Source organism: Panthera pardus, unplaced genomic scaffold, assembly GCF_024362965.1.
Source record: "Panthera pardus isolate Hobbes unplaced genomic scaffold, ASM2436296v1 HiC_scaffold_1, whole genome shotgun sequence".
In the NCBI taxonomy this organism is placed as follows: Eukaryota; Metazoa; Chordata; class Mammalia; order Carnivora; family Felidae; genus Panthera; species Panthera pardus.
In genome coordinates this window covers 21,870,337-21,895,923 of record NW_026526654.1, presented here as the reverse complement: position 1 = coordinate 21,895,923, position 25,587 = coordinate 21,870,337, and the positions used below count along the sequence as shown (strand labels likewise).

The window sequence follows — 25,587 nt, the reverse complement described above, 5'->3', positions numbered from 1 at the left end:
TTAAGAAGAAAGTGACCACAGCCTCTCACTGGCTCCTTTCACACTGTTTAATGCTAAAATGTGTGAATGCTTCAGACAAACCTTCCAGTCCCACCGCTGGTCTGCAAAGCTGAACCGTCACCACTGCCCTCATGGAATAGAAGATCCTCGTCTCTGTTTTGATCATTTCGCACCTGTTGGCTTACTTCCCCTGTGTCTTGAAGCTGAAGATCTTGCTACCGAGTCATCAAGAAACACACTCCTCTCGGCCCTTGGCCCGCGAGTTAACTTCCTAAAACTCATGAGTGCAGACCATGAAAGCAAACCCAAGTGCATTAACCTAAGCGTGTGTTAAAATCACACTTAGACATTCTTGGGTCTGAAAAAAGGTTCTAAGAATGGAAAGCAGCTTTAGGGCAAGGACAAGAGTCACCCCTTGACTCATCCAAGGTTTTTGTGGTCATGTTCTTCAGGTGACAGATGGGCTCTTAGAGGTACGGCTGAAGCAGCAATACTCAGGAAATTCCAGGGGGTAAATGACATGCCACTTTTGCAGGAAAGAGGTATGTTAATGTGAAGTGCAGGTCGAAGACCATGAAAATGAACCATGGGTAATAGCTGGCCCTTCTAAGAAACCAGTTATATTTCTTTGCCTCAGTTAACCTTCATGTTTTAACCTCTCAGTTATTAGAAGAAAACCATAGCTTGTTTAAGCATTACTGTTTGGAAGTCTTAAGGCAAAGAGGAATGCTTGATGTCATTATTCCCCGGAGGGAATGAGATTTCTCCAGCTACCCAGCCAAGGCTTTAGAGTCGGGCAAACCTGAACTCCAGTCGTAGACCTGCCCTCAATAGCTGTGCGACCTGGGGGTGCAGACTGCCTTCCCTGCCGTCAGTTTCTTCTGCAGTCTGACCTAGCGGGGGCCTTCGCAAGGGTGACATTAGATAATGTTTGGAAAGTGCCCGGGATAGGGTTTAGCTGATGGTCAACAACACCTGAAAGGCACTTCATGAAAAATACTGCCAATGTGCAGAATCTTCGGTGACACAGAGTGACTCCCAGAATGAATGCCAGCCTGCCTCTGACCCAGCCTGCACACCCCTTGGTTTGGGATTTGGACTACTCCCCACCCTGCTTGGCAGTAGCCACGGGACTGACTGCACTACCTTCCTCCTCGTTGTGTGTGCTCCTTGGCCAAATGTGGTCCTCTCTGAGGCCGAGTGACCAAGAGCAGGATGTTGCATAGTTGCCCCTTACCGAGAACAGGAGGCAGACTTCTTGAACCGTGGAAGAAGGCACTGACTTGAGTAGAGGCTGTTGCCTGGGAATCATCCAAGTATCCTAGCTCAACGGAGGAATTTCTATGTACTATGGAATTTACAATCTTAAAATTTAATTTATTGGGGTGGCCATCTTGCACACGAGGTGGCCACACTCAACCGACTGAGTACACATGCATATGCACCACACAGAACGGTTGGCAACGCACAGAATTGCATGGCCAGAAATGGGTATATTTATTGCCTCTGCGATAATCTGTGGTAAAAGAAAGCATTTGTTGCATATAATCAACAAGATCAGTATATTAACACCTTGGGAGGGGGTTGATTTTTGGTTGGTGGTTGGGAGCAGTTGCCACATAGATCATAAAAGGTTTTAAACTTGCTGTTGTAATTCTCATTAGTATGTTTAAGCATGTATTCCCAGGTAGCAAATAAGAAAGCCTACTAGATTTTATTTAAAATGGGGTCCAGATAGTCTCCACAATGAACAATTTATTGGTTCATCATGAGTTTTTCTTTATCTTGTCATGTCTGTTGCTGCCTTTGAAGGTGTGGTTAAGATAGGCTCCCTCCACCCCCCCACTTAAGACTTCCATTATTTATTTTTAAGTTTATTTATTTATTTTGAGAGAGAGCAAGCATGAACAGGGGAAAGGCAGAGAGCTGGGGAGAGAGAGAATCTCATGCAGGCTCTGCACCATCAGCACAGAGCCAGACATGGGGCTTGAACTCTCGACTGTGAGATCACGACCTGAGCCAAAACCAAGAGCCAGATAGATGCTTAACCGACTGATCCAGACACCCCAAGACTTCCATTATTATTATATCAACGATAAATATATTGAATTTGTGCCTATGAAATATTTCCTAGCCTCTTCCTAACACATGAAAATGTTACATACTTGTTTTGATTTACATGTTTATCTCTTCTTTCTGGATCTTTCCATTTTAAAGGAAAATTCTTGAAGGCCATCTTTGGTTATTTTTTGCTTTTCAAGGAAACTAGAAAACCAGGTCTTCAAAAAAAAAAATTAAGACTAGCTTATTTTACTAGTAGATATAGAACAAAAAAAACTTAAGTTTTTACTATTTGCAATAAATTTATTCAGCCTTTAGAGGGAAGAAAGGTCTCTCCTTTTCTAGAATGTTTTAGACAATATTTGCACAGCTCTATAATTTTGTCTTCTGATTGACTGTCAACAGTTTTAATTTTTTTTTCAGCCTTTAAGGAAGGAAGTTAACTTCAGAGCAATTAAATACTCAGGGACCAGAATAGAAAATTTAGTCACTTTTGTATTTATAGCTAATGTACATTCTGAGCTATGTCACAACTGAACTATGTCCAAAGAAAGAGTTGTGTTACTTGGTTGATACAGTCAATGTCGTAGGAAAATTGGCTCCTAAGGTCAGTGATTTAAGGGCTAAAACAATCCTTCATTTTATTTAATTTGTAAATTTGAATTTTTGTGTAATGCTGGTTTTGAAGATGTTTTCTCAGTTCCAGGTGGCTCTTAGTTTCCATTGTGTTTTACTTTGTGGTTTGGAAAGAAAAACAAAAAGCCAAGTTTCCCCCATACTTTATCACCCAGTCTTTCATGAAGGAAATCCCATTTTCATGAGGGAATCTTGCCACATCTAATCCAGCTTGTGTGTTTTGGCAATAGGGACAAGGAGAGTACAGTTCTTGCTGCTCCTTATATAAGATTTATTTTGTAGTGGGTAACCTTGGTATTCAGAGTTTTCACATTTATTTATAACTGTCTGCAAATTATTACCAAGCCGAAATTCATGATTTGTTCATTGAGTCTAAATAGCTTGATGGAATGACTTGACATTTTCTGGAAAGAATCTATTTTCTGGTGCCTTTACAGCACTCTTTTATTAATGCCTTCAAAGGAAAAAAAAATTGTACCATCATCAGAAAAAAATAACGAAGCCCTCCCTGGTCTATTCTCCGTGGTCAAAATTTGTTGCCCAAACCTGCTATGTGTTTCTGAGCATGTAGCACAGCTTGTACCTTCATAATCAGCCCTTCCCAAACTCTCTTCCTTTATCTCTTTGGACCAGTAAAGACCCCTGGAAGTGCTGGGTCCTGATGAGCTTGTGTCGCATCCCAAGGGTCCTTGAGGCGCCATGTTTCCACCTTTCGCCATCCAGCAAAGACTCGGTGTGTCCTGACCCTCGTGACTCTTGGCTGCCTTCCTTACTCTTGGGGAGGGCATTGCCTGGTTCTGTTCATTGTCCATGCCCACCACTCTTTTTTGGGACATTGAAATTTCTTAGCCAAATTGGATAGAGAATGTGAAATGGATGCTAGTTAAAGCAAGTCAGGACACTTTGTGGTGAACCATTGAGAAATAACGAAGATTTCCCAGCCCGATGGGAAGACAACTTGTAGGGAAGTCATGTGAAGGCAAAAAATGAATAATTGCTCGCTACACAGGGGAAATTATTATGGAATAATGAACGACTACCTGGAAACCTCATCATGTTATGGGGTTTCTTTTCATACTAGAAATCCTTGAAGTGCATGATTTCTATTATTTTTGCTTGCCATGAAACTTAACACTTAAGGAAGTCAGTACTGGAGGGTGGCTCTTTTCAGAGCACCTCTTACCGGGAAATAGACTTTCCACGACGTGGCACAGGCTGAGCGGTTCCCTCTCTGCCCATTTTTTGCTCTTTTCCTGGCCTAGGAGGGATCCTGGCAGAAGTCCACAGAGATAGGTTTTCTTCGTCTCCTCCTCCAGACCCAACACTGGAGGGAAGGGAGGGGAGGCAGCAAGGCAAAGCTGTCTACTTTAGGGGAACATGCAGGCAGAATCAACAGGCCTGTGGATACCCAGAATATGTGCCTCAGGCAGGCAGTTTGTAGGGGCAGAGTGGCAGACCGCTGTCAGAACTGTTCCGTGTTAATGTCGAAACCTGGTTAGATGAGCAGTAAACCAGGACCTGGATGGTTTCAGATCTCGGGAGCGTGGAGTTCGGTCAATCATGAAAGTGAATGGGTTCTATTGAGTTACAACAATAACTTCTAAAGAACATTATTATAGTATAATTTTCATACAGAAACATGCCCAGATCACAAAATAAATACACCGTGGTGTCCACCACCCAGTCAAGTGATAGAAGATTCTCAGCACCCCCCGAAGTGATGACCCCTCTCCCCACCCCTATTATGACTTCTCGCCAAGGATAGCTACTATCCTGATTTTTCGTACCCTAGGTGAGTATAATAAATGAATTCATGATCAGTGGAATCAAATACACGTTCTTCTGCATGGGTTCTTTGGCTCGGCATTCATTATGTTGGAGAGGTTCATCTGTGGTGTGACAATAGTATATGCATATGCATCCTTGTTGCTGGAACGCTACAGTTTATTCTGCTGACAATGGGCATTCACATCGTTCCTAACTTGGGGTTGTCCCATGTCTCGGAGTGGATTTCTGTCGCATGTTTATGGAACGGCTGAGTCTACACCTGTGTTTAGCTTAGAAATTGCTCGCGGTTTTCCAAAGTAGTGGTGTTAGCATACCTCCTAGCGGTGCTAGTTGGGTCATATCCTCTCTGATGGTTGGTATTGTCTTTCTCATAATATACGCTACAATTTTTTAAAGTGTAATGTAATACCTGTAGCATAAAACTTACCATCCTAACCATTTCTGAAGGTCAGTAGTATTAAGTGCATTCACACTGACGTGCAGCCTGTCTCCAGAACTTTTTCATCTGGCAAAACAAACTGGACCCACTTAGCAACAACTCCCCATTTCCCCTCCCTGAGCCCCTGGCAAAGACCATCATTCTACCTTCTGTTTCTCTGAGCCTGACTATACTCGATACTGCAGAAGTGTAATCAGACAGTATATATACAGTATTTGTCTCAGTGACAGTAAAATACTTCTACAGAATAACATCTACCTGCTCATTATGCAGCTGGTAACATTATGTTGGATGCAGGGCACGTAACTTGGGTTCAGCCTCACATGCAATATAGAATTGCAGGATATCTCGTTAGACTCAGTCACGTTATTTGTGAGCACCCAAACCACTTGACGTAGCGTGTGATGCCTTGAGGAGTCCCATCAGAGTGGAAACTTGGAGCGACTTTTCGGTGTTGGTAAGAATGACTGTAATGAATTGACGTGCCTTATTCTTCACTTGGAAAAGAGAGAAGACATTTATTCTTTTCATAAAAACAATGCACTTGGTAGTTTCCTTTCCTTTCCCTCTGGGCCAAAATTGGATCCAGTTTATGACAAATGCCAAACCATAGACCCCCGTCCTTCACTTCCTTTGTAACTAATCCCGCCGATCTTCAGAGTTTTTGTTCAGATGTCTCTTTAATATCACGTTTTCAGTTCTTTCGCCTCTTGTAGAATTTAAATGGACCTAACCTGTTGTAGAATTTTCTTCTTTTTTAATTAAAAAAATTTTTTTAATGTTTGTTTATTTTTGAGAGAGAGAGTCAGAACATGAGCGGGGAAGGGGCAGAGAGAGGGGGAGACACAGAATCCGAAGCAGGCTCCAGGCTCCAGGCTCCGAGCTGTCAGCACAGAGCCTGACGCGGGGCTGGAACCATGAACTGTGAGATCATGACCTGAGCCGAAGTCGGACACTTAACTGACTGAACTACCAGGCACCCCACTTCTTTTTTTATATAAAGTGGCCAACTTCTCCAGGTATCCTTTAAATAGTTCTATAACATTGTTTTATTTGTGGGGAGGGGGGATTGTGAGTGGAAGGAGGTGTGGAAAGACCTGGGTCCTGGAATCAGCACATGTTCTCCCCAGACAGGCAGCCTGTAGTGACCATAGTAGGCAACCAGCTGTCTCCCACAAGACAAGATCTTATGCAAGATACAGATCGCTAGGCCACCTATAAGTTGTGTCGTGCAAATAATTTGTGGGCGTGTTACATAGAAACCCACACATGCATATAGATCACCATTAATTTATAGATTTGTTTTATTCCTTCTAAGCTACTGTGCCGTGTTGTGTCAAGTGATTTTACATTTTCCCAGCAGATCACAGCATCTCAGTGTTTGATGACACCCGAGAGCTTCTCTAGATACAGAATATCCTTCCTCACGTTTCGGATCTGTTAATTTTCCTTTAAAAAAGATCTAACCGTGGGCCTCCCCAGGAAGTAAGAAAAGAGCTAGAAGGTAAAGCAGGACAAGAACTGACGTCTGGGATGTGGGGAGAAGGAAGCACCATGACGTAGGAAGAGAAACCTTCTCCCCAGAGCCAGCATCTTCTCAGTTTATATTTAAACCCTGTTGGAGGAGACCGCTCATCTCTTTCCAAGACAAACAGCTATGCTATTGACTATTTTTTATTGTAGAATATTCCGTCTCTAAGCTAAAAGCCTCCTCTCTTGTGATTTTCTACTTTTCCTTAGTCTTTCGGGCCCCAGCCCGGTCCTGCGTCCACTCATTGAAACAAGAGAACGACTCTCCGTTATCAGCCCCAGTCATCATCATTTGAATGATCCTCGGTCGAACTAGATGTGATTAGGGCTGGTTTCTACTAAATCTAGGCATCCCTTACCTCTCTTCCCGAATCCCTCCCTATGGCAGCTGTTACCTGTCTGCGGAAGGACAGTGGCATAGGTGCTCCCCCTGGATGGTGGGGTTCCAGATAACGTGGGTGAAGTTCCCCTCCCGTTTTTCTTCTAATGTAGCATTTGCTTAGGTGTAGTCACCAGAAGTGTTAGTTTGAGCTGTAATAAGAGCATGCCATAAACGGGGTGGCTTATAAACGCCAGAAATTAGTCCTCACAGTTCTGGAGGCCAGGAAGTCTAAGATCGAGGTGCCGGTGTATACGCGGTCTGGTGAGAGCCCAGTGCTGATTGAGAGATGGCTGTGTGCTTGCTGTGTCCCCACATAGTGGGAGGGACAAGACAGCTCTTGGGAATCTCTTGTATAAGGGCACTAATCCCATTCCTGAGGGCTTCACCCTCCTGACCTACCCACCTCCCAGAGGCCCTGCCTCCTAACACCATCACACTGGGGATTAGATTCCAGCACGTGGATTCGGGGAGGACACAAACATTTAGTCTAGGGCACAGTGATGCTGAGTTGATACATTTGATGCCAAAATGGGAGAAATTCTTTCCTCTGTTTCAACAATTGCCTTCCCAGGAGTACTGAGAACAGTACTCCTAGGAATACATATTTAATTTGTTTACAACATCACTGGATCCATGTTTACACTCAGGTTTCCACCAGTTTGATTAATAAAACCGTTGACCTTTGGTACTAGCTGTCTCTTGGGTGCTGTTCCCGTGCTTAATATCCGTGCCTTGTTCCTAAAAACGGAGGCTCTTGCCTGCCTCCTCGGCTTGTCGGTTAGAGTTAGGGTGGGCTGGTCGTTGTGGGAGTGGGCGGTCTTATCAACACGCTTCTAGCTTTTTCACTGTGGCCTGCTGCTGACTTCCGGGTGGAGGGTCTCCCACCGAAGTCCGGGGGAAAAGGCCAGGCCTTCCCCGTCTTGCTAACCCATCTTGTACCTGGGACCTCAAAATCAGCTCCTTAATTCAGAATTACACGTGTGCGTCAAAGAGACGTTGATAAACTGGAGAAGCACCTTCTGCGACACATCCTGGGAAGATTTCTCAAGAATGTTTATCTTCATATTTGTAGCTTTTCCAGTGTGGTCTTGATAGAACGGCCCTACAAGAAAGAATTTGTGGCAGGGGATGGCATTGGTAGATGCAGCTGTTGGTTACAGTTATGGCTCCTGTTTAAAAAAGAAAGAAAAGAAAAAGCTGAAACCACCAGGCTCTCAAAGCTGGACTGTGTTCCAGAAACAGCCACAGGGCATTTCGGCAGAGAAATGCTTTTCGTGGGTTCTCGCCTGACTGACTTCCGGGCACATGGAGTTAACAAGTTAAAAAGGAGCTGCTAATGATACAATAAATGCTTTTGAAAGTTTTCCATTGGGGAATCCAGCAGTAGGTGACTGCTTTGAAAAATGAATGAAAATCAGACATAAAGTCACAAATGGCTCCCTCAGTAATGAGTAAGCACATGCTGAAGGGCATTGATGGGCACGTGTGTGCATTGCCTGTCGTGATGTTTTTAATGTTTATTTATTTACTTGGAAGGTAGAGAGTGGGACTAGGGGAGGGGGCAGAGCAAGGGAAAAAGAATCTCCAGCAGGCCCTGTGCCGTCAGCGCGGAACCCAATGCAGGGCTCGAACCCACGAACCGTGAGATCAGGACCTGAACCAAAATCAAGAGTTGGATGCTTAACCAACTGAGCCAGCCAGGCGCCCCTGTCATGTTCTGTTTCTGGCTTATATTTCTGTTCCATGAAATTAATAAACCAGCTTGTCCTGTAGTATCATTAGGGAAAGATTGTTTTGCACAGGCTCAGACCTAGAGATTTAGTCCTCCTTGCTTTCTTTTCCTTTTTTTTTTTTTTTTTTTTTTTAATTGTGATTAGAAACTCATAAAACTTATCATCTCGCCCATTTTTAAGTCTACAGTTTGGTAGCGTTAAGCATATTCACGTTGTTGTAAAACAGACCTCCCGAACTTTTTCATCCTGCAGATCAGAAACTCTGTGCCCATTAAATAATCCTGCCAACTCCCCATCCCCCAGGCCCTGATAACCACCAATCTACTTCCTGTTGCTCTGTATTTGTTCCCCCCTTTATTTTACAAGCAGATCCCCCCCCCCCCCAAGTCTTCTGTCCTGCTTCAGTGCAATTTGGGCTCATCCTGTCGTTAAGGGGGAAAGAACAACACATAATTGTCACAGTGTTGTGTGAAATAGAGTGCAGGCCTGTACCCACACGTGTGGGGGGCTGTGATGAGCATTTCTTTTGGCCTGGTGGCATCACAGTTGAAAACATGTTAAAGTCATCTTGCATGATTAAGAAATTAGACCATGAAAGGCCACTATACATTTTCAAATTGTTTTCCTGTCTCTGTGCTCCAGCATGGAGTCTAACGATCCACTTTCTAGGTAAACCTGTAAACTCACTTTCTCCTATCATGGTATATTGAATTTTCAACAGGTGACAGAATCTGTTTCAAAAAGATTCTTAGTGGGGCGCTTGGGTGGCTCCATTGGTTAAGCGTCTCTCAGGCTTTAATCTCAATGTCATGAGTTCAAGCCCCACGCTGGGTATGGAGCCTACTTTTAAAAAATGTGCTTGGGGCATCCGGGTGGCTTGGTCGGTTAAGTGTCCGACTTCAGCTCAGGTCCTGATCTCACAGTTGGTGAGTTCAAGCCTCACATCGGGCTCTGCTGACGGCTTGGAGCCTGGAGCCTGCTTCGGATTCTGTGTCTCCCTCTCTCTCTGCCCGCCCCCCCAATGCATGCACGCTCTTTCTCTTTCTCTCTCTCTCTCAAAAATGAATAAACACTAAAAAAATTAAAATAAAAAACTAAATTTAAAAAATGTTCTTATTGCTTTCCAGTATTTTGTTTTTAGCATCAGTGTAATTGTGTATAAGTTGGGACAAAGTGCATTTAACTGAGTGCACAGTACTGACAATGTGGTCATTGTGAATAACCCAGACTCTGGAGCAAAGGGAACATGATCTGGTTTCAGCCGCATCCGTTGCCTAGGTCGCTGCTGCAGACGAACATTTCGAGTGCTATTAAATCGTAGAGGATTGTTTTTAAAGATCATTCTTATTACTTGCTTTTGCTTTTCTCCCAATGCTGATATTAGGACACCATAGGCTGCCCGTGTTACCGGGCAGGATTTTATTTCAGAGATGTAATCGATACTCATGCTTTTTATTATATATCTTACATCTGTCTTCCATTTTCCCACCACTCACTCTGAGCACTGGTAACACTACAGAAAAATGAAGCTAATCGCTGGGATGTTCTAACTTTGAGGTTTTGGAATGAGGGGCGTGGAGCGAGCCAAAAGTTGGCGATCAGTATGAATTATCAATAGAACATGCTAACTCCAGGGTATTTTTACCAGATTGTGAAATAATCGTGTAAGAGTAAACTAGTGAACCAGCTCAAAAGAGAACGGACATTCCAGACCGTTCCACAGCACTGCTTCAGGAGCAGCAGCCCACACAACGGTGTGTATTCTCTGAGCAACATTTGAAAAAACACAGACCCTCCTTTTATTTCTCATATTTAGTTTACTCATCAAAGCTGTCTGAGGGATAAGGCAGAGAAGCCACATGGCCACTTAGTATTGACAGTGGGACAGTTTCACGTCTGTGCATCTCCCTGTAGGCGTTTCTGTGTGTAACGGTCACATGACTAGCCTTGTGCACTGAGGTACAGTCTGATGTGTTTCCTCATCAACGGAATGTCTTCCTTTATTATTTCCCTTTTAATGTTTTCACCGCAGTTGGCCTTTCCAGAGTGGTTTCCCCATTATGGCTTTTGGAAAATGTCCATTCTTTGAGCAACAGTTTCTTGAAAGAAAAACATATTCTCAAATTGGCCTTAGAATCTAGACCCCAGCATACAGTTGTTTTTGTTAAAGATCATGTTATTATCGTCTCTCCATGAGAATTATGAGCCATGCCCAGTGCAGAGCCAGATGTGGGGCTCCATCTCATGACCTGAGCCGAAATCAAGAGTCGGATGCTTAACTGGCTGAGCCACTCAGGCACCCCGAGAATTATGAGTTTGAAGTGATTCATTCACTCATCCATTCAGCAGATCTTTACAGGCACCTACTGTGTATCATGCCGATAGTGGGAAAGTGGGGGAAAGAATGGGGGAAAAAGGGAGGTTGTGGGGGCAAATTACATTTAAGTAGAGGGGTTCGGGTCAGTCCTGTTGAGAAGGTGATATTTGTGTAAAGATTTGAAAGAGGTGAGGGAATTATCCTTGAAGATTTCTGAGGAGAGGGTATTCCAGGTAGAGGGAGCAACCAGTGCAAAGGCCCTGAGGTGGGCTTGTCCCTGATATGCTGAGAACTGCAAGCAGGCCCATGTTGCTAGAGTGGAACGAGCAAGAGGGAGAACACTTGGTTGTGGCCTCAGACCACAGGGGAGGATCAGATCCTGTGGGGCCTTGTTTTCCATTGTAAGGACTTTGGCTCGTATTCTGAGTTTTGAAGAAGAATCTGATTTAGTAGAAGATGACCCTTGCTGATAGAACTGACCTGAGAAACGATGTGAGAACTGTTTATATAGTAAGTCAAATGGTAATCATAAGTACAGAGGTCAAATGCAGCAGAGAAATAACCAGAAGTTGTTATGGAAAGAAATTTCCTCAGGGCACCTAGGTGGCTCAGTCGGTTAAGCATCTGAATCTTGATTTCGGCTCAGGTCTTGATCTCACGGTTCATGGGTTCGAGCCCCACAACAGGCTCTGCACTGACAGCGTGAATCCTGCTTGGGATTCTTCCTCTCTCTCTCTCTGCCCCTCCCCTGCTTGCGCTCTCTCTCTCTCTCTCTCGTCTCCCAAGGTAAATAAATACTTTAAAAATAAATAAATAAATAAATAACCAACCAAACTTTTTAAAAAAAGAAAAAAATTTCCTCAACTTACTCAAACAGGTGAATTTGAAAAGAATATCATGAAAGGTAAAGCTGTGTGTTTTCCAAGTTCTTGAGTGTCATGAAGGACTGTGAGTGTGTGCATGAATCAGACTTGAGGGCTATTTTCCAAACTCTTCATGCATGTGAGACTACAGGTATGTATGGGGTTAGAGGGTGTGGATGATTTCAAGTTTCTAGGTGAGCCTCAAAATCATTGTGATACTGGAATTCGCTTCTGGAAACCGTTCCTGACTGGATCATCCTCTCTTTCCACTAGGTTTGTAGTAACTTAAAGAATCTGACATAAACCACGCAGAACGATCTTGTCTGTCAGCACTGTGGTTTATTAATACCCAAGGAGCTTGTTGTCTGATAACTTAAAGGAGAAATATGTTTAATTCACATTCTTCCAGTCTTTCTAGTCAACTGTCCGTCTAGTAGAATAGGATATGCTCTCTATACTTTTGCTGTATATTAGGAGCTTCTTTTTCCTAGATCTAGGGTCTGTGTGCTTGTATTTTGTCTTACTCTAGCAAGTTGCTGACTGAAAGGACCTGTCATCAACAGCGGACACACAGAACTGTTGTGCTTTTTAGGGCTTTCTAGTTTGTCCATCATACAAAATTCCCCCCCCCCCTTCCCCTTATTTCCATGATCTCATTCCTCATCCCCTCCTCAGAAGATTTTGGAATATAACAGAAAGTATATGTTTTATCTTACAGTGGTTAATTTGTAGTAAGGCTTAAAACTACTTAAGGGAGTTTTCATGACTACCAAAAGTTGGAAATAACTTGGCGAAGCCTTCAACTACAAATGAAGCCTCATGTTATGTGCTGGATTGGTGCCTGGCATTATATGTGTCAACCTGATTAAATTCTCAGAACCACCTCATTAAGGGGTATCATTAGTCCATTACCCAGATGGGACAGTCAGTGCCCAGGTCATGTAACTAGCTTGGGCCACGTAACTGGTAAATGGCAAGTCAAGCATTACAGTTCTGTCTTGATGACTCTGGATCCCTCCCCCATTCTGTGCTGCTCTCAAATGTAATCTCACACATTTTTTAAAAAATGTTTTTTATTTTTGAGAGAGAGCATGAGCAGGGGAGGGGCAGAGAGAGAGAAACAAAACATCTCAAGTGGGCTCTGCACTGACAGTGCAGATTGAGCGCTCAAACTCACAAACCATGAGATCATGACCTGAGCCGAAGCCAAGCACTTAACCAACTGAGCCACCCAAGCACCCCTCACACATTTTTATACCTAGTAGTAATAGCTTCATCAGCTGTAAATGAGGCAAAAGCTAGGTTTCTTTCTTTATAATCATAATGTATACTTTGTTTATAATGAAAATGCTCTCTATAGGGCCTTTTTCTCCCCCCATTTTGCCCCTCCCTATAGTGGATTGTTTGTACTTTTGGATATTTTCCCATATTTTTCTACTGTTTGAAAATACACGACTTAAAATTCACCATCTTAAGCATTTTTAAGTGTATGGTTCAGTGGCATTAAGTGCATTCACATTGCTGTGCAACTATCACCACCGGCCATCTCCAGAACTCTCTTCATCTTCCCAAACTGAACTCTGTACCCCCAAAACAATAGCTCTCCATCCCTACTTCACCTCCAACCCCTGGGAGCCACGATTCTACTCTCAGTCTACTTTCTGTCTCTGTTGGATGCCTTTTGTTACCTTTGTTATATACTTGTAAGTTTCTTTTCCCTAAGTCTGGAGTCTCTGTGCTTACTTTAATCGGAGCTTTGCAGTTTTTCAGAAGAGGAGAAGTACGGTTGACCCTTGAACAATGCAGGGGTTAGGGGCGCCAGCCCCCTCTATAATTGAAAATATGCCTATGACTTTTGACTTCCCCAAAACTTTACTAGCCTACTGTTGACTAGAAGCCTTACAGATAACAAACAATTGGGTGTTATGTACTTTGTATATTCTATGTATTATATACTGTATTATTATAATAAAGTAAGCTAGAGGAAAAAAAGTAAGAAAATCGTAAAAACATATAGTACTGCACTGTATTCATTGAGGAAGTCTACATATAAGTGCACTCACAAAATTCAAACCCAAGTTGTTCAAAGCTCACCCGTACTGATTCTGACCTCTTCTGCAGATAGGCAAACCTGGAGCCAGAGCTCACTCATACCCCCAATCTCTTAGGTGCTTAATAGGATATTAAACCTGAAAAGTACTTGAAAAAGAATGAAAAGTAGATAGTACTATTTGGGAGGTTTTCTGGGGACTCCAGAGCTGAGAATTCTTCAAGTGTCCTGAAAGCTGAATTTTCACATCACACTTCGGCTTACATATTTTTAATTTAAAAGCCTTATGCATAAAAAATAATTTGAAAACCCTTTTTCAGGGGCTCTTGGGTGGCTCAGTCTGTTTACCATCCAACTCTTGATTTCAGCTCAGGTTGTGATCCCAGGGTGGTGGGACTGAGCCTGGCATCAGGCTCTGTGCTGAGCATGGAGCCTGCTTGCTATCCTCTCACTCTCTCTACGCCTCTCCCCTGCACACCTCCCCCCTTAAAAAAAAAAAAAATCTAACAAAAAAATAAAACCCTTTTTCAGGATGAGAAAATGTTCCCATTCTCCCCTAACTGAAAAACATTAAAAATATTTTCTGTTGAAAGTATCTGCAAAGATTTAAAATAATTTTTCTTTCATTTAATGTTCCTGGAGGTTGTCCAAGAACCTTGGACATTGGCTCTTGAGGGGAAGGCTGTGTTTAAAAAACATGGTAGAAGAAATCTGCCTGCACGTGAAGAGAATTGAGAACCCAGAATCACATATGTTATTCGGTGGCTTTGTTTTACAAAGTCTTCACCCTTCTGTTCAAATGTGAAGCTAAATTCAATAAAATATTTACTTTCCATCTTACTTCGGAATAATAATTTTAGAGGCTAAGTGCATGGTATCAGGTGTATTTTGAGAAAGTTCAGGCTCCGTGCACTGAATGTACTTTTGAGGCTTAATTAGACCACTGAGCCCAAGGAGAAAGATGCCAAACTAAATAGACATAAGGAAAATGCAAGCAGTTTTCTTTTTGCTGGGAAAGGTCTAATGCTTTCCTCCAGCAGTCCTGATCTGGTTTGTACTTCCCTTATTCGTTATTTGTGTGATATTTTATTCCCTGGCTAATGGGTTTTTTTTAAAGTCAAGATTATTTTATTTCAATAAATTTTGGAATTTTTTTATTCGTCTACTTTTTTTTTTTTTTTTTAACGTTTATTTATACTTGAGAGACAGAGCACTAGCAGGGGAGGGGCAGAGAGAGATAGGCACAGAATGTGAAGCAGGCGCCAGGCTCTAAGCTCTCAGCACAGAGCTGGATGCGGGGCTTGAACCCACAATCGGGAGATCATGACCTGCGCCCAAGTCCAGTAATTCACTGACTGAGCCACCTAGGCGCCCCCATTCATCTACTTCTGAAAGTGATCAAAAAACAACAAATCGCCCAGGGTCAAAAGCAGAGAAACCTGGCACTAGGAGGAGCCCAGTTCTCTGCAAACATTTTTCATATCTTGCTCACTGCGTTGTGGGATTGCAAGAAAGCACTAGAAAGCCTCCGCCGTGCATGCGCACATCAAGTCTTGGTGCCAAGGGAGAAGGGGAGTGACTTCTGTACTAACGACGCCGCGGTTGCAACGTAGCTAAATTACAGCCAGGGAGCTGAAAGCACCCGTTCTCTTCCCAGCCTGGCGTCGGGACTCTGAAATCCAATCTGAAGTGTGTTTAATGAGCGTTCTGATCACTGAGGCTCAGTGCGGAGGGGAACAACGAGTGCAGTGTGCCCGCGCAGACAGTTGCGGCCACCCTTGGAGCCACCGAGGGAGGAAGAATCGCCGCGTTTGTGGACAAGGAGATGGGCAGGCCTAAACATTTAGCTCCTTTCTCCCAGAATGAAAGCTTTGTCCCAGCGCCCAGACTTTGCTTTTAAAGTTGTAGTTCCCGTTCTTGCTCTGGCCGGTGTTTCACAGCAATGGTGATCACGCTGTCTGCTGATGAGGCTGCCGCCATGTTTCCTGTTGGGCGTTTGAGTCCTTTGCTTCCTTCCCCTCCCCATCATCATAGTTCTTACCCGGTAGAGTTTAGTGAGTACTAGATCCCGTCCTAAGTGCTTGGGGTGTAGTGAGTCACGTGAGCCTCACCACAGCCCTGTACAGTGGTTTGGTCATCAGGCCCATTCTGCAGAAGAGCTAACCGAGGCCCAGAGAGTCACTTGCCCCAGGTCACACCGCCATGGAGTGGAGATCCAGGATTTGCAAGAAGGCAGATGTTTGCATTCTTAATAAGAACATTATGCTGCCTCTCTGCGTCATCCAAGGGCTGGAGAAACAGCATGAGAAACCTCTCCCACACTTCAGTTGTCTGATTTCTGTGTTAGTCCTGCCTTTGCAGTGGGAGATCATGGTTGGCTTATGTGACACTCACACCAGCTTCCAGGGGCTCTGTCCTACCACGGTCCTGTTAACTATCACGTGGGCTCCCAACCCTCTTTGGTGCCACCAGCTATGGCCCGTGTAAAGTGTGGGCCTCTTTCCTTGGTTTTATCAGCAAGTTTTCTCTAGGACAATTTGAGTCCTCAAAATTACAAGTGTAGGTCTTGAAAGGGGTGAGAGGGAAATGGAGAGCCTGGGGGACTCCATGGTTAGGAGCAGATTCTCAGGACTGGGTTTGAATCCCAGCTCCACAGTGAGAGAGCCTGACCTTGGCAAGTCTGTGTCCTTCTGCCTGGAATGCCTCAGGGCCTGCAGCTTAGGGAGTTACAGGTGTGCAAATAATGTGTTCCCTCTGTCCCCGGGGTGAGTCCCCAGGGAGCTGCATCTGGCCACCAGTGTCTTTGTTTACTCCAGCTGTTCATCCAGCCGTTATTATTGATGTCCGTCCCGTAAGGGGAAATGGTAGGGACTCTGTTCTGGCTTCTCGTGTGCCATCAAGAAGTTCTGTGCCCTGCTTATGATATACCATACTTTGCTTCTCTCTCATGACATTGGGAATCTTCTTTTCACTCTTTGGGTTCCATAATTATCCGGATAGTTGTCTTGAAATGGATAGTGCTCATTCATTCTGGGACATGCTCTCTGGCCCTTTGCAATCTAGAAAGTTCTCCCCTTGCATTCTGGAGAATTTCCCTACATTTGTGCTTGTATAATTTTGCTTTGCTCTTGGATCTGTCTAGATGGCCCATCGCCCAGAGGTTGGAACTCTTGGACTGAGCCCACAAATGCCCCGTGCCCGTGTCTCGTTGCCATCTCTTGGCGATGAGGTCTCGTTTTGGGGGGTTTTCAACTATATCTTTAAACTCTCCCAGTGCAATTTTTATTTCTGCGCTGTGTTTTTTTTTTTTTATTGCTAAGAGCTCTTGTTATCCAAATATTCCTTATGATAACCTTCTGGGTTTGTTGGCTTTTTGTTGTTGTTGTTGTTGTTGTTGTTTTAGTTGCAAACTCTTAGCTATATGGGGATCCAAATTACAGTGTTTTAACAAGTGTTTTCCTCTAGCCTGCAATATCACAAGTACCTGGCCTCTCCCACTTCGGACCCTTGGCGGGACTCTGTGTAATGTAGCCGTTTCCCTATTGCAGAGTCTCCCTCTGCTCTGTAATTAGATTTTAGCATCCTTGTCTGTCATCTTCTAGAATTTGGGGGGAATCTCTCACTTGCTGTCTCTTGTCTCACTTTCTCTGTTTTCTGTGAATTTATTCCTCTTTTTCCTTTTTTTCCTCTCTCTCACTGTTCTTTTTTAAGCGGGGTTTCTGAGTGTAGTGGAGACACATGTGTTCAGTCGGCCATTTTTAGCCACAGACTGACATTCTTTCCATCGTTTATATTAAGCTGTGTCTGGCAGCGGCCTTGTGCTAAATTTTCTAAGAAAAACATGCATTTATGGACAGTTAGGTGGGTTCCTGTGGAATTTCTCAAATTGTACTGTCCTTGAACTTCTGCCTCATTGGCAGCTCCTGAGTGTGTGCAGAGGGGCTAGGACAGGGTGGTACCCCGGGGCGGGCTGCTGGGGTGTTGGGAACGCGTGTGAGCTCTGTGCCCTTCGGACCTGGCTCCGCCCCTCTGATTTCACGGCTGGAAGGGTCTCAGAAGAGAGTATTTCTTAAAAAGGATTTCAGTTCCAGAACAACACTCACATCTAGAGCAACCACGGTAAAAAGAGGAGCCTCTTTTAACATCAAGAAAGATTAATTACCTTCCATAATTCGTCTAGCACTTGCTGAATATATTTGATTATCAAGTTAGAGAAATTTTGAAGGCCAGGGGCTTTGTTATTCCAAACCCACTTATTGGGTGGTGGTTTCCTTGTAGTCTCTTCCAAAGGGACCATGCTGGCTGGATGTGACTGCATTGTCCCCGCCCCCTTGTGGCTAAGAGGGGAGTAACAGCCCTACAGAAGGTGGTTGTATAAGTTTGCTAGGGCTGCGGTAACAAAGTCCCGCAAACTGGGTGGCTGAAAACAACTAATTGATTCTCCCACAGTTCCGGAGGCTACAAGTCCAAACTCAAGGTGTCATCAGAGCCATGGTCCCTCCAAGACTCTGAGCAGAATCGTTTTTTGCCTCTTTTCAGCTTTGACGGGGTGGGAGGGGGGGGGCGGGGGGATGTTAATCCTTGATGTTCCCTGCTCATAACCACATCATTCGGTCTCTGCCTCTGTTATCACATGGCATTCTCCCAGTGTCTGTCTTCACACCGTTTTCTTTCAAGGAGCCAGTCATATTGGGTTAAAACCCATGCTAATGGCCTCATCTTAACTTGATTTTATCTCAAAGACCCTGTTTCCGAATAAGGTCATGTTCACAGATGCTGGGAGATAGGACTTCAGCATATCTTTTTGAGGGACACAATTCAACCCATACCCATAGGTTTGGCTTTTTTTTTTTTTTTTGGCTATGGTTGACTCTCAAGTTTAGCCTTGATGTTAGCCTCGAGCAGAAGTCAGAGAGACCACGGAGCCAGCCTGCCTGCCCCACGTGTGGAGGATCCACAGGTCACTCAGTAGCAACTCATCGACTGGCAGGTGACTGGCACCTTGCTACTCAAAGCATAGTCTTTGTAGCAGCAGCAGCAGCCGCAGCCCTGGGGGCCTGTTAGAAATGCAGATTCTCGTGCCTCACCCCGTCCCTCCAGAATCAGCACCTGCAGCTTGTTAAGGTCTGCAGGTGATTGACAGGCACGTAAGTCAGAAGTGCTCTTCTGAATCACCTCCAGCAGGGATCCTTGGCATGGCCTCTGCCCTTGGGGACATTGGCATGCAGCCTGCTGATGTGGTAGCCAGGTTTTGTATCGCATGACATTGCAGAGGCATGCCTTGGGGGGTGGAAAATGGCTCCTCCTTCTCAATGTCAACTCCATCCCCTGCCGTTAATTCTATAAATTAACATTTTCCCTACACAGCAGAAGCAGCAATACTTGAGAACTTGTTCTTATGTGTCAGGGCCTTTGCTAATAACCACTTTGCAATCACAGTTTTGAGTCTTACATTGATCCTGGGAGATGGATGATAATGTCTCCAGTCCTATCATGACTCGTGTCCTGTGGACTGAATTCTGCTCCCCTGCCCTCAGTTCATAAATTGAAGCCCTAACTTTTATTGTGGCCATATTTGGAGTAAGGTAGTAATTAAGGTCAAATGAAGTCATAGAGGTGAAACCCTGATCGAAAAGGATTAGTGTTTTTCTAGGAAGAGACACCGGAGAGGTCTCCCTCTCCCCTCTCCCCCTCCCCCTCCCCACATAGCACTTACCATATATTTAGCTGGTTGTTTGTCTGTAGCCCCAACTCAGGGATACTTGTATCGATTTCTGTTCCTTCGGCACTTAGCCCAGCGCGTGTGTGTGTCTCTCAAGCCCCGTGTACTTAGTACATCCCCCCACCTGGCCAAAAACTAGCAACGGGCCATGAGGGAATCTGCAGTGTTCTGATGCCCTAAGATTAGACTTGTTGAGGGTTGGTGGGTTATAGGACTTTGGATAATATTCTAATAGGTATTCATGGTAAGAAAAAGGGGGCCGAAGGCCTTTGAGAGAAGCCATTCTCTGCTGGATCAGAGCGTGCCCTGGTTGTCATGGTTACGTTAATCCTAAACCAGGAAGGGGGGGAAAAAAAAACACTTCCAGAAACAGCTTTCTGAAACCTCAGCAGATGCAAAATTTTTAAAACCTAGTCAAACATTATCTTTATAGATTTGTGTCTATGAGATTGTTTCTGAGAGGTTAGAACCTTAGCTTGTCTCAAGTAGAGGGGAAATCATTTGTTCAGATGCTTTGAGGAATTAGGGAGAGAGAGGAAAATACCACACCCCCCCCACCCCAGAAAAAATTGTCTTTATTCTTTTGGAGGAGAAGAAAAATACTCCCACATAAAACTTTATGTAATAGAAATAGCCTGAGGGCATAGATATATTTTTAAACACAATACAATACAAATACAATACAAATACAATAAAATACAAATACAATAAACTAGAGCAGCTTTGATTCAGTTTTTAGTACCTTAAAACCAAATGTGAATGTTCATACTATTTGTTATTCAATGTTTAGTGGCCAGACATTCTCCAAGAATGCGAACCTCTTCCGAAAATGTACTCTTATAGATTCTATGAAAAGCCCATTCAAAATGGAGAAAATGAACATGGACGCCGAGTTTGAAATCAGCCACATTGTTTGTGCGCTGGGCTAAAATTCAAATGCCTTTTGCAGCATCATTAAAAGTAGCCAATAAGAAAAATGTGATTATGTAGTTTCGCTAATTGCTGATTTGTTCTCCAGGATGAAACATATAATTACTATTTGGTGTCTTTTCTGTAAGGCTCACATGTCTAGAATACTTTAATCAAGACTGGCTAAGTATGGGGCTGGCCAGATTGACAGTTTCTTAGAGGCTGTGGGAGTCTTAGAGATCTGTTTCCTCCCCTCCAATACTAACACTTGGTGATCATTAACACAACTCATTTGTCATAAGATCCTTTCCATGTTAAACTTCCTAACATATGTAAGTTTTCAAACGATGTGTAAATTACTTGGTTTCCCTTCCTTGTGTAATGTAGCTTGTACAGCATTGAATAGGATTGTGTGTGTATGTCTTTTGTATTCTTTTAATGTTTATTTTTGAGAGAGACTGAGCCTGAGAGGAGGAGGGGGAAAGAGAGAGGGAGACACACACAGAGTCCAAAGCAGGCTCCAGGCTCTGAGCCATCAGCACAGAGCCCGATGCGGGGCTCAAACCCACCAACTGCGAGATCATGACCTGAGCCAAAGTTGGACGCTTAACCAGCTGAGCCACCCAGGCACCCCGAATTGTGTGTGTGCGTGTCTTAAAGTAAGTCCCCCTTTGAGAAAATACCTTTATGGTTCAGTCTTTCTCAAGGTCTCTGCTTCATGCTTTGCTAGCTTTATCCATGCTGTTGCCTCCTCCTCCTCTTCACACTTCATCAGCTTATTTCTAGATTTGTGTTAGCAAAAGGGGTTGCGCTTTTATAGCTCTTTGAACCCCATTACTGGCTTCCAGCGCAAAGCCTAACCCAAATGCAAAATCTGTGGTACTCCAGCAACGTTCATTTCATGCCAAACACGTAAAAGGTCTCTTTGCACTGAGAAATTGTAACAAACGTTGGGTGCACACACATAGGTGTTCACTCTCTCCCCATGTGATCAGGCCTTTGCAGCCACTCTTCCAGGAGCTAGTCCTGCGCCTCAGTATAACGTTCTAAGAAGAACTCATTTTCTTGTTCTTAAAAAAGTTGAAACTGATTCTACAGTGCATCACAGCTATTTAAGGATGTGAACCCCATCCTCAGTTACTTTTTCTGTTTTTTCTCTTCTGCATTTTTAAAAAACATTTTGTTTTGTTTTGTTTTAGAGAGAGCGTGCGTGAGCAGGGAAGGGGTGGAGGGACAGAGAGAATCTTAAGCGGGCTTCGTGCTCAATGAGGAGCCCAGTGTGAGTTCCATCCCATGACCCCGGGATCATGACCTGAGCCAAAATCAAGAGTCAGATCCTCAACCGACTGAGCCACCGAGGCATCCCTACATTTTTTTATTGTGATAAAATATATATAACGTAACATTTACCATTTTAGCCATTAAGTATACAAATTCAGCGGCATTAAGTATATTCACAGTGCTATGCAACCAACACGACCATCCATTTTACATACTGTGGTGTGATTCTGAACAAAATTACTCTTAGAGTGAAGTTCAAAAATGTGCATTGGAGACAAGCATTGAGGAACAATGGGGCAGACTGTAGGAGTAAATTCACCGCAGGAAGTAAAGGAGGGATGATCTTTCTTAGAGAATGGAAGTGAAATCTCTTCCTCCTTTTATTTACTTTTTTATTTTAGAGAGTGTGTGAGCAGAGAGGAGGGCCAGAGGGAAAGAGAGAGAGAATCTTAAGCAGGCTCCATGCTCAGTGCAGAGCCGGATTTGGGCTCGATCCCACAACCCTGGGACTATGACCTCAGCCAAAATCAAGAGTCGGATGCTCAACCAACCGACTGAGCCACCCAGGCACCCCTCTTTTCCTTCTTTATTAGACGTTACTGTTTTTCACATTTCCTGCCATCAGTTCACGTGAAACGATTCTGCCAGAGACCCTTAAACCAGGCACTCAAAGAGCCTAGTGAGTTTGGGATTATCCATGGAGAATATTGTATACCTTCAGATAGCTCTGGCTATCTTCTGTATTTCCGTGATGAGGAATATGGGAATATATAAAGTGGCATCTGTTTAAAAAAATGCTTAACCTCCGGATACTGAAGCACCTTTGACGCCTCCTCGGGTCATGCCTGGCCAGGCTAATGGACATGCCCATCACTGAATTAGTCAGGCTCTCTTACTGACCATTGGTCTCCTGAGTTGCTAATTGGTTCCTAACATGTTCTGCTCTTCTCAGAGGGAAGGTGGAAGTATAAAAGCAGTAACTGTAGAGGACTGTGTTTTTGAAACATTTTTCTTCCGTGTGAAGAAACGTTTGATCCGTGTGATGGAATTGGATCCATTTTACTAGCGGGTCGTTAGGAATCCACCGGGCAGTGAAGAGAAACCAAGGCATTTAGGGTAGAAATTGGGGTCTTATATATCACATTCCCTTTTCCTGTAGGTTCAGTATATAGAAAATGCATGTATAGTATTGATTTCAGCTGGCATTTGAGTGTCAGGTGCTTTGCTGGCCAATAAGAATATAAAGGTGAACTATAAAGTAGCCCAGAATTTAATTGGAGAGACAGGCTTGTATATACTTAACCATATATAATACTGTGGAATGAGTAAGTTTTATTCATCTGTTCATCCACTTCAAAATTGGTCAGTCTTTAGGCTCTGCGGATACAGAGATTAATAAAATGCGCTCTTACCTTCAGCGTGGGTGTCGTATGGATGAGAATTTGCGCAAAGTGCTAGGGGAACCTAAGAAAGAAAGCCTTAATTTCTGCCTTATTTGTGGAGGAAGGGAAAAGGAACAGGGACTGGGGTTCCACTTCCACAAAAAGGACACAGAATCATGAGCTGAAAACTTCTGTCCATACAAAACCCACACATAAATATTTATGGCAGCTTTCTCCTCCTCCTCCTCCTCGTCCTCTTCCTCCTCCTCCTCCTTCTAAATATAATTTATTGTCAAGTTAGCTACCATACAGTGTGTATAGGGTGCTCATGGTTTTGGGGGTAGATTCCCGAGATTCACTGCTTACTTACGACACCCAACGCTCATCCCAACAAGTGCCCTCCCCAATGCCTATTTTAGCAGCTTTCTTCTTAATTGCCTAAACTGGGGTGGTAACCAAGATGTCGTTCAGTGGGTGAATGGATAAATAATTTGTGGTACATTCACACAAGGGAATATTATTCAGCAATAAGAGAAATGAACTAGGAAGCCACGAAAAGACATCTAGGGACCTACGTGCGTGCTGCTGAGCAACAGAAGCCAATAGGAAAAGGTTACGTACCGTACGATTCCAAACGTATGACGTTCCGGAAGAAGTGAGACTGGAGACAGTAGGAAGACCAGTGGTAGCCAGGAGTTCGGAGAAGCGGGGGAGGGTTGACTAGATGGCACATGGTGGATTCTTAGGATGGTGAAACTATCCTCCTTGATCCTGTGATAGTGTCTCCATGATATTACATGTTAGGATACACAATATTACATGTTTGTCAGGAAGTATAGAACTGTACAATGCAGAGTGAACCCTAATGCCAACTGTGGACTCTGGGTGATGATAATGTATCAGTGTTGGCTCAATATTTGTAACCACTGTACCACATGGATGCAAGATTAAGAATAAGGGATTCTATGTGTGTGGTGAGAAGAGCGATGTTGGAATTCTCTGTACTTTGTCTTCAGTTTTCTGTAAATCTAAAACTTCCCTAAAAAATAAAGTCTATTTCTAAAAAGGGGGTGGTGCCTGGGACCGTGCTGGGGAGAAAATGGCAGAGAATTATCATCTAAGTGTGAAAACAGCCTGGAAAAGGCTCAGAGGTATGCGGCCGGGGGTCTGGTGATCAGGCGGTCAGGGTTCTGGAAGGTGGATGGCGGCAAGCTGAGAAGGGCTGAAGATTCAGGAATGAAGAGGCTTCTGGTGGTGGGAGCCATGGTTTGTTCTCATATCTGCCTGTCTCAGAGGGGGTGACTCCTGTTGTTTCTGTTTCCAGCAAAGAGCCCCTGGGAAAGTGTTGCTGGATGCAGTTTGCAACCACCTCAACCTCGTGGAAGGGGACTATTTTGGCCTCGAGTTTCCCGACCACAAAAAGATCACGGTAAGTGATGGGAAATTAATGTTGATATTTTACCATCTGTTCAGCTTGGGAAAGCAGAGGAATCAGTCTGGTTCTTTGGCCATGCATACATGTCCTAGAAGAAAAACAGCCAGAAAGCCCTTGTTAAACTGTTTTGAAAGTACTATGTACATAGGATTAGCAAGTTCAAAGAGCTTGATGAACACCAGCTCCCTCTGACCCTTTTCCCTTGCCTGTCCCTCCAGAAACCACCATTACCAGTTGCTTCTGTACCCTTCTAATAAAAGTCTGCTTATGTGTCTGTACACACACATTTTTTTTAAGTTTATTATTATTATTATTATTATTTTGAGAGAGAGAGAGAGAGAGAGAGAGAGTGAGAGAGAGCAGAGAAGGTGCAGAGGGAGAATTCCAAGCTCTGAACTCTCAGTACAGAGCCCAATACTGGGCTGGATCCCATGAACCTCAAGATCATGACCTGAGCTAAAATCAAGAGTCTGACGCTTAACTGACTGAGCCACCCAGGAGCCCCACACGCATACTTTTGAAACACACTAATGTGTGGAAACAACATATAATGACATGTACCTTACACTCTACTTCAGTTAATGTATCATGAAGATCTCTTCTTTCCCATGCATAGAATCCCCTGCCTTCTTCTCCATTGCACGCTATTCCGCTGAATAGACATGACCGTGATTTACGTCTGTTGTAGATGATGGGGTACTTAGTTTGTTTCTAGTCTCTTGCTTTTACAACAAAGGAAGCTACCGCAAGTACACTGAAGCTTACGTTCAAGTTTCAGTACGTGGGATCCAAGGGCATGGGGTTGCCTAATCCATAGGTTTGATCATTGTAAAATTTGAAAAATATGTCATGCTCTTTACAAAGGTTTCGCCCATTTGAACCCAAAAGTTAGAACATAGCTTATTGTTCCTTTTGTGTTTTGGCTAATGGCACTTTCTTAAGGCTGTATCTGATTCTTGTATTAGACACTCTATGCAACTATAAGTTCATTGACTGTATTTCTGTTTATTCTTCCATTCTGTATACAGAGTAGCTAGGACTTGCTAGCCACTGCTCCAG

At 43.8% G+C, this 25,587-nt stretch overlaps 1 protein-coding gene across 4 annotated transcripts in view; it reads left to right on the top strand.

Moving 5' to 3' along the window:
• The window catches only part of FARP1 (FERM, ARH/RhoGEF and pleckstrin domain protein 1), a 294,494-nt gene that overhangs the window by 170,259 nt on the left and 98,648 nt on the right, over positions 1-25,587 (top strand). For all 4 annotated transcript variants that reach the window (XM_019444039.2, XM_019444038.2, XM_053893079.1 and 1 more), the window contains exon 3: positions 24,418-24,522. In XM_019444039.2, the coding sequence (XP_019299584.1) occupies positions 24,418-24,522 (105 nt within the window). The remainder of the gene's footprint in view (positions 1-24,417; positions 24,523-25,587) is intronic.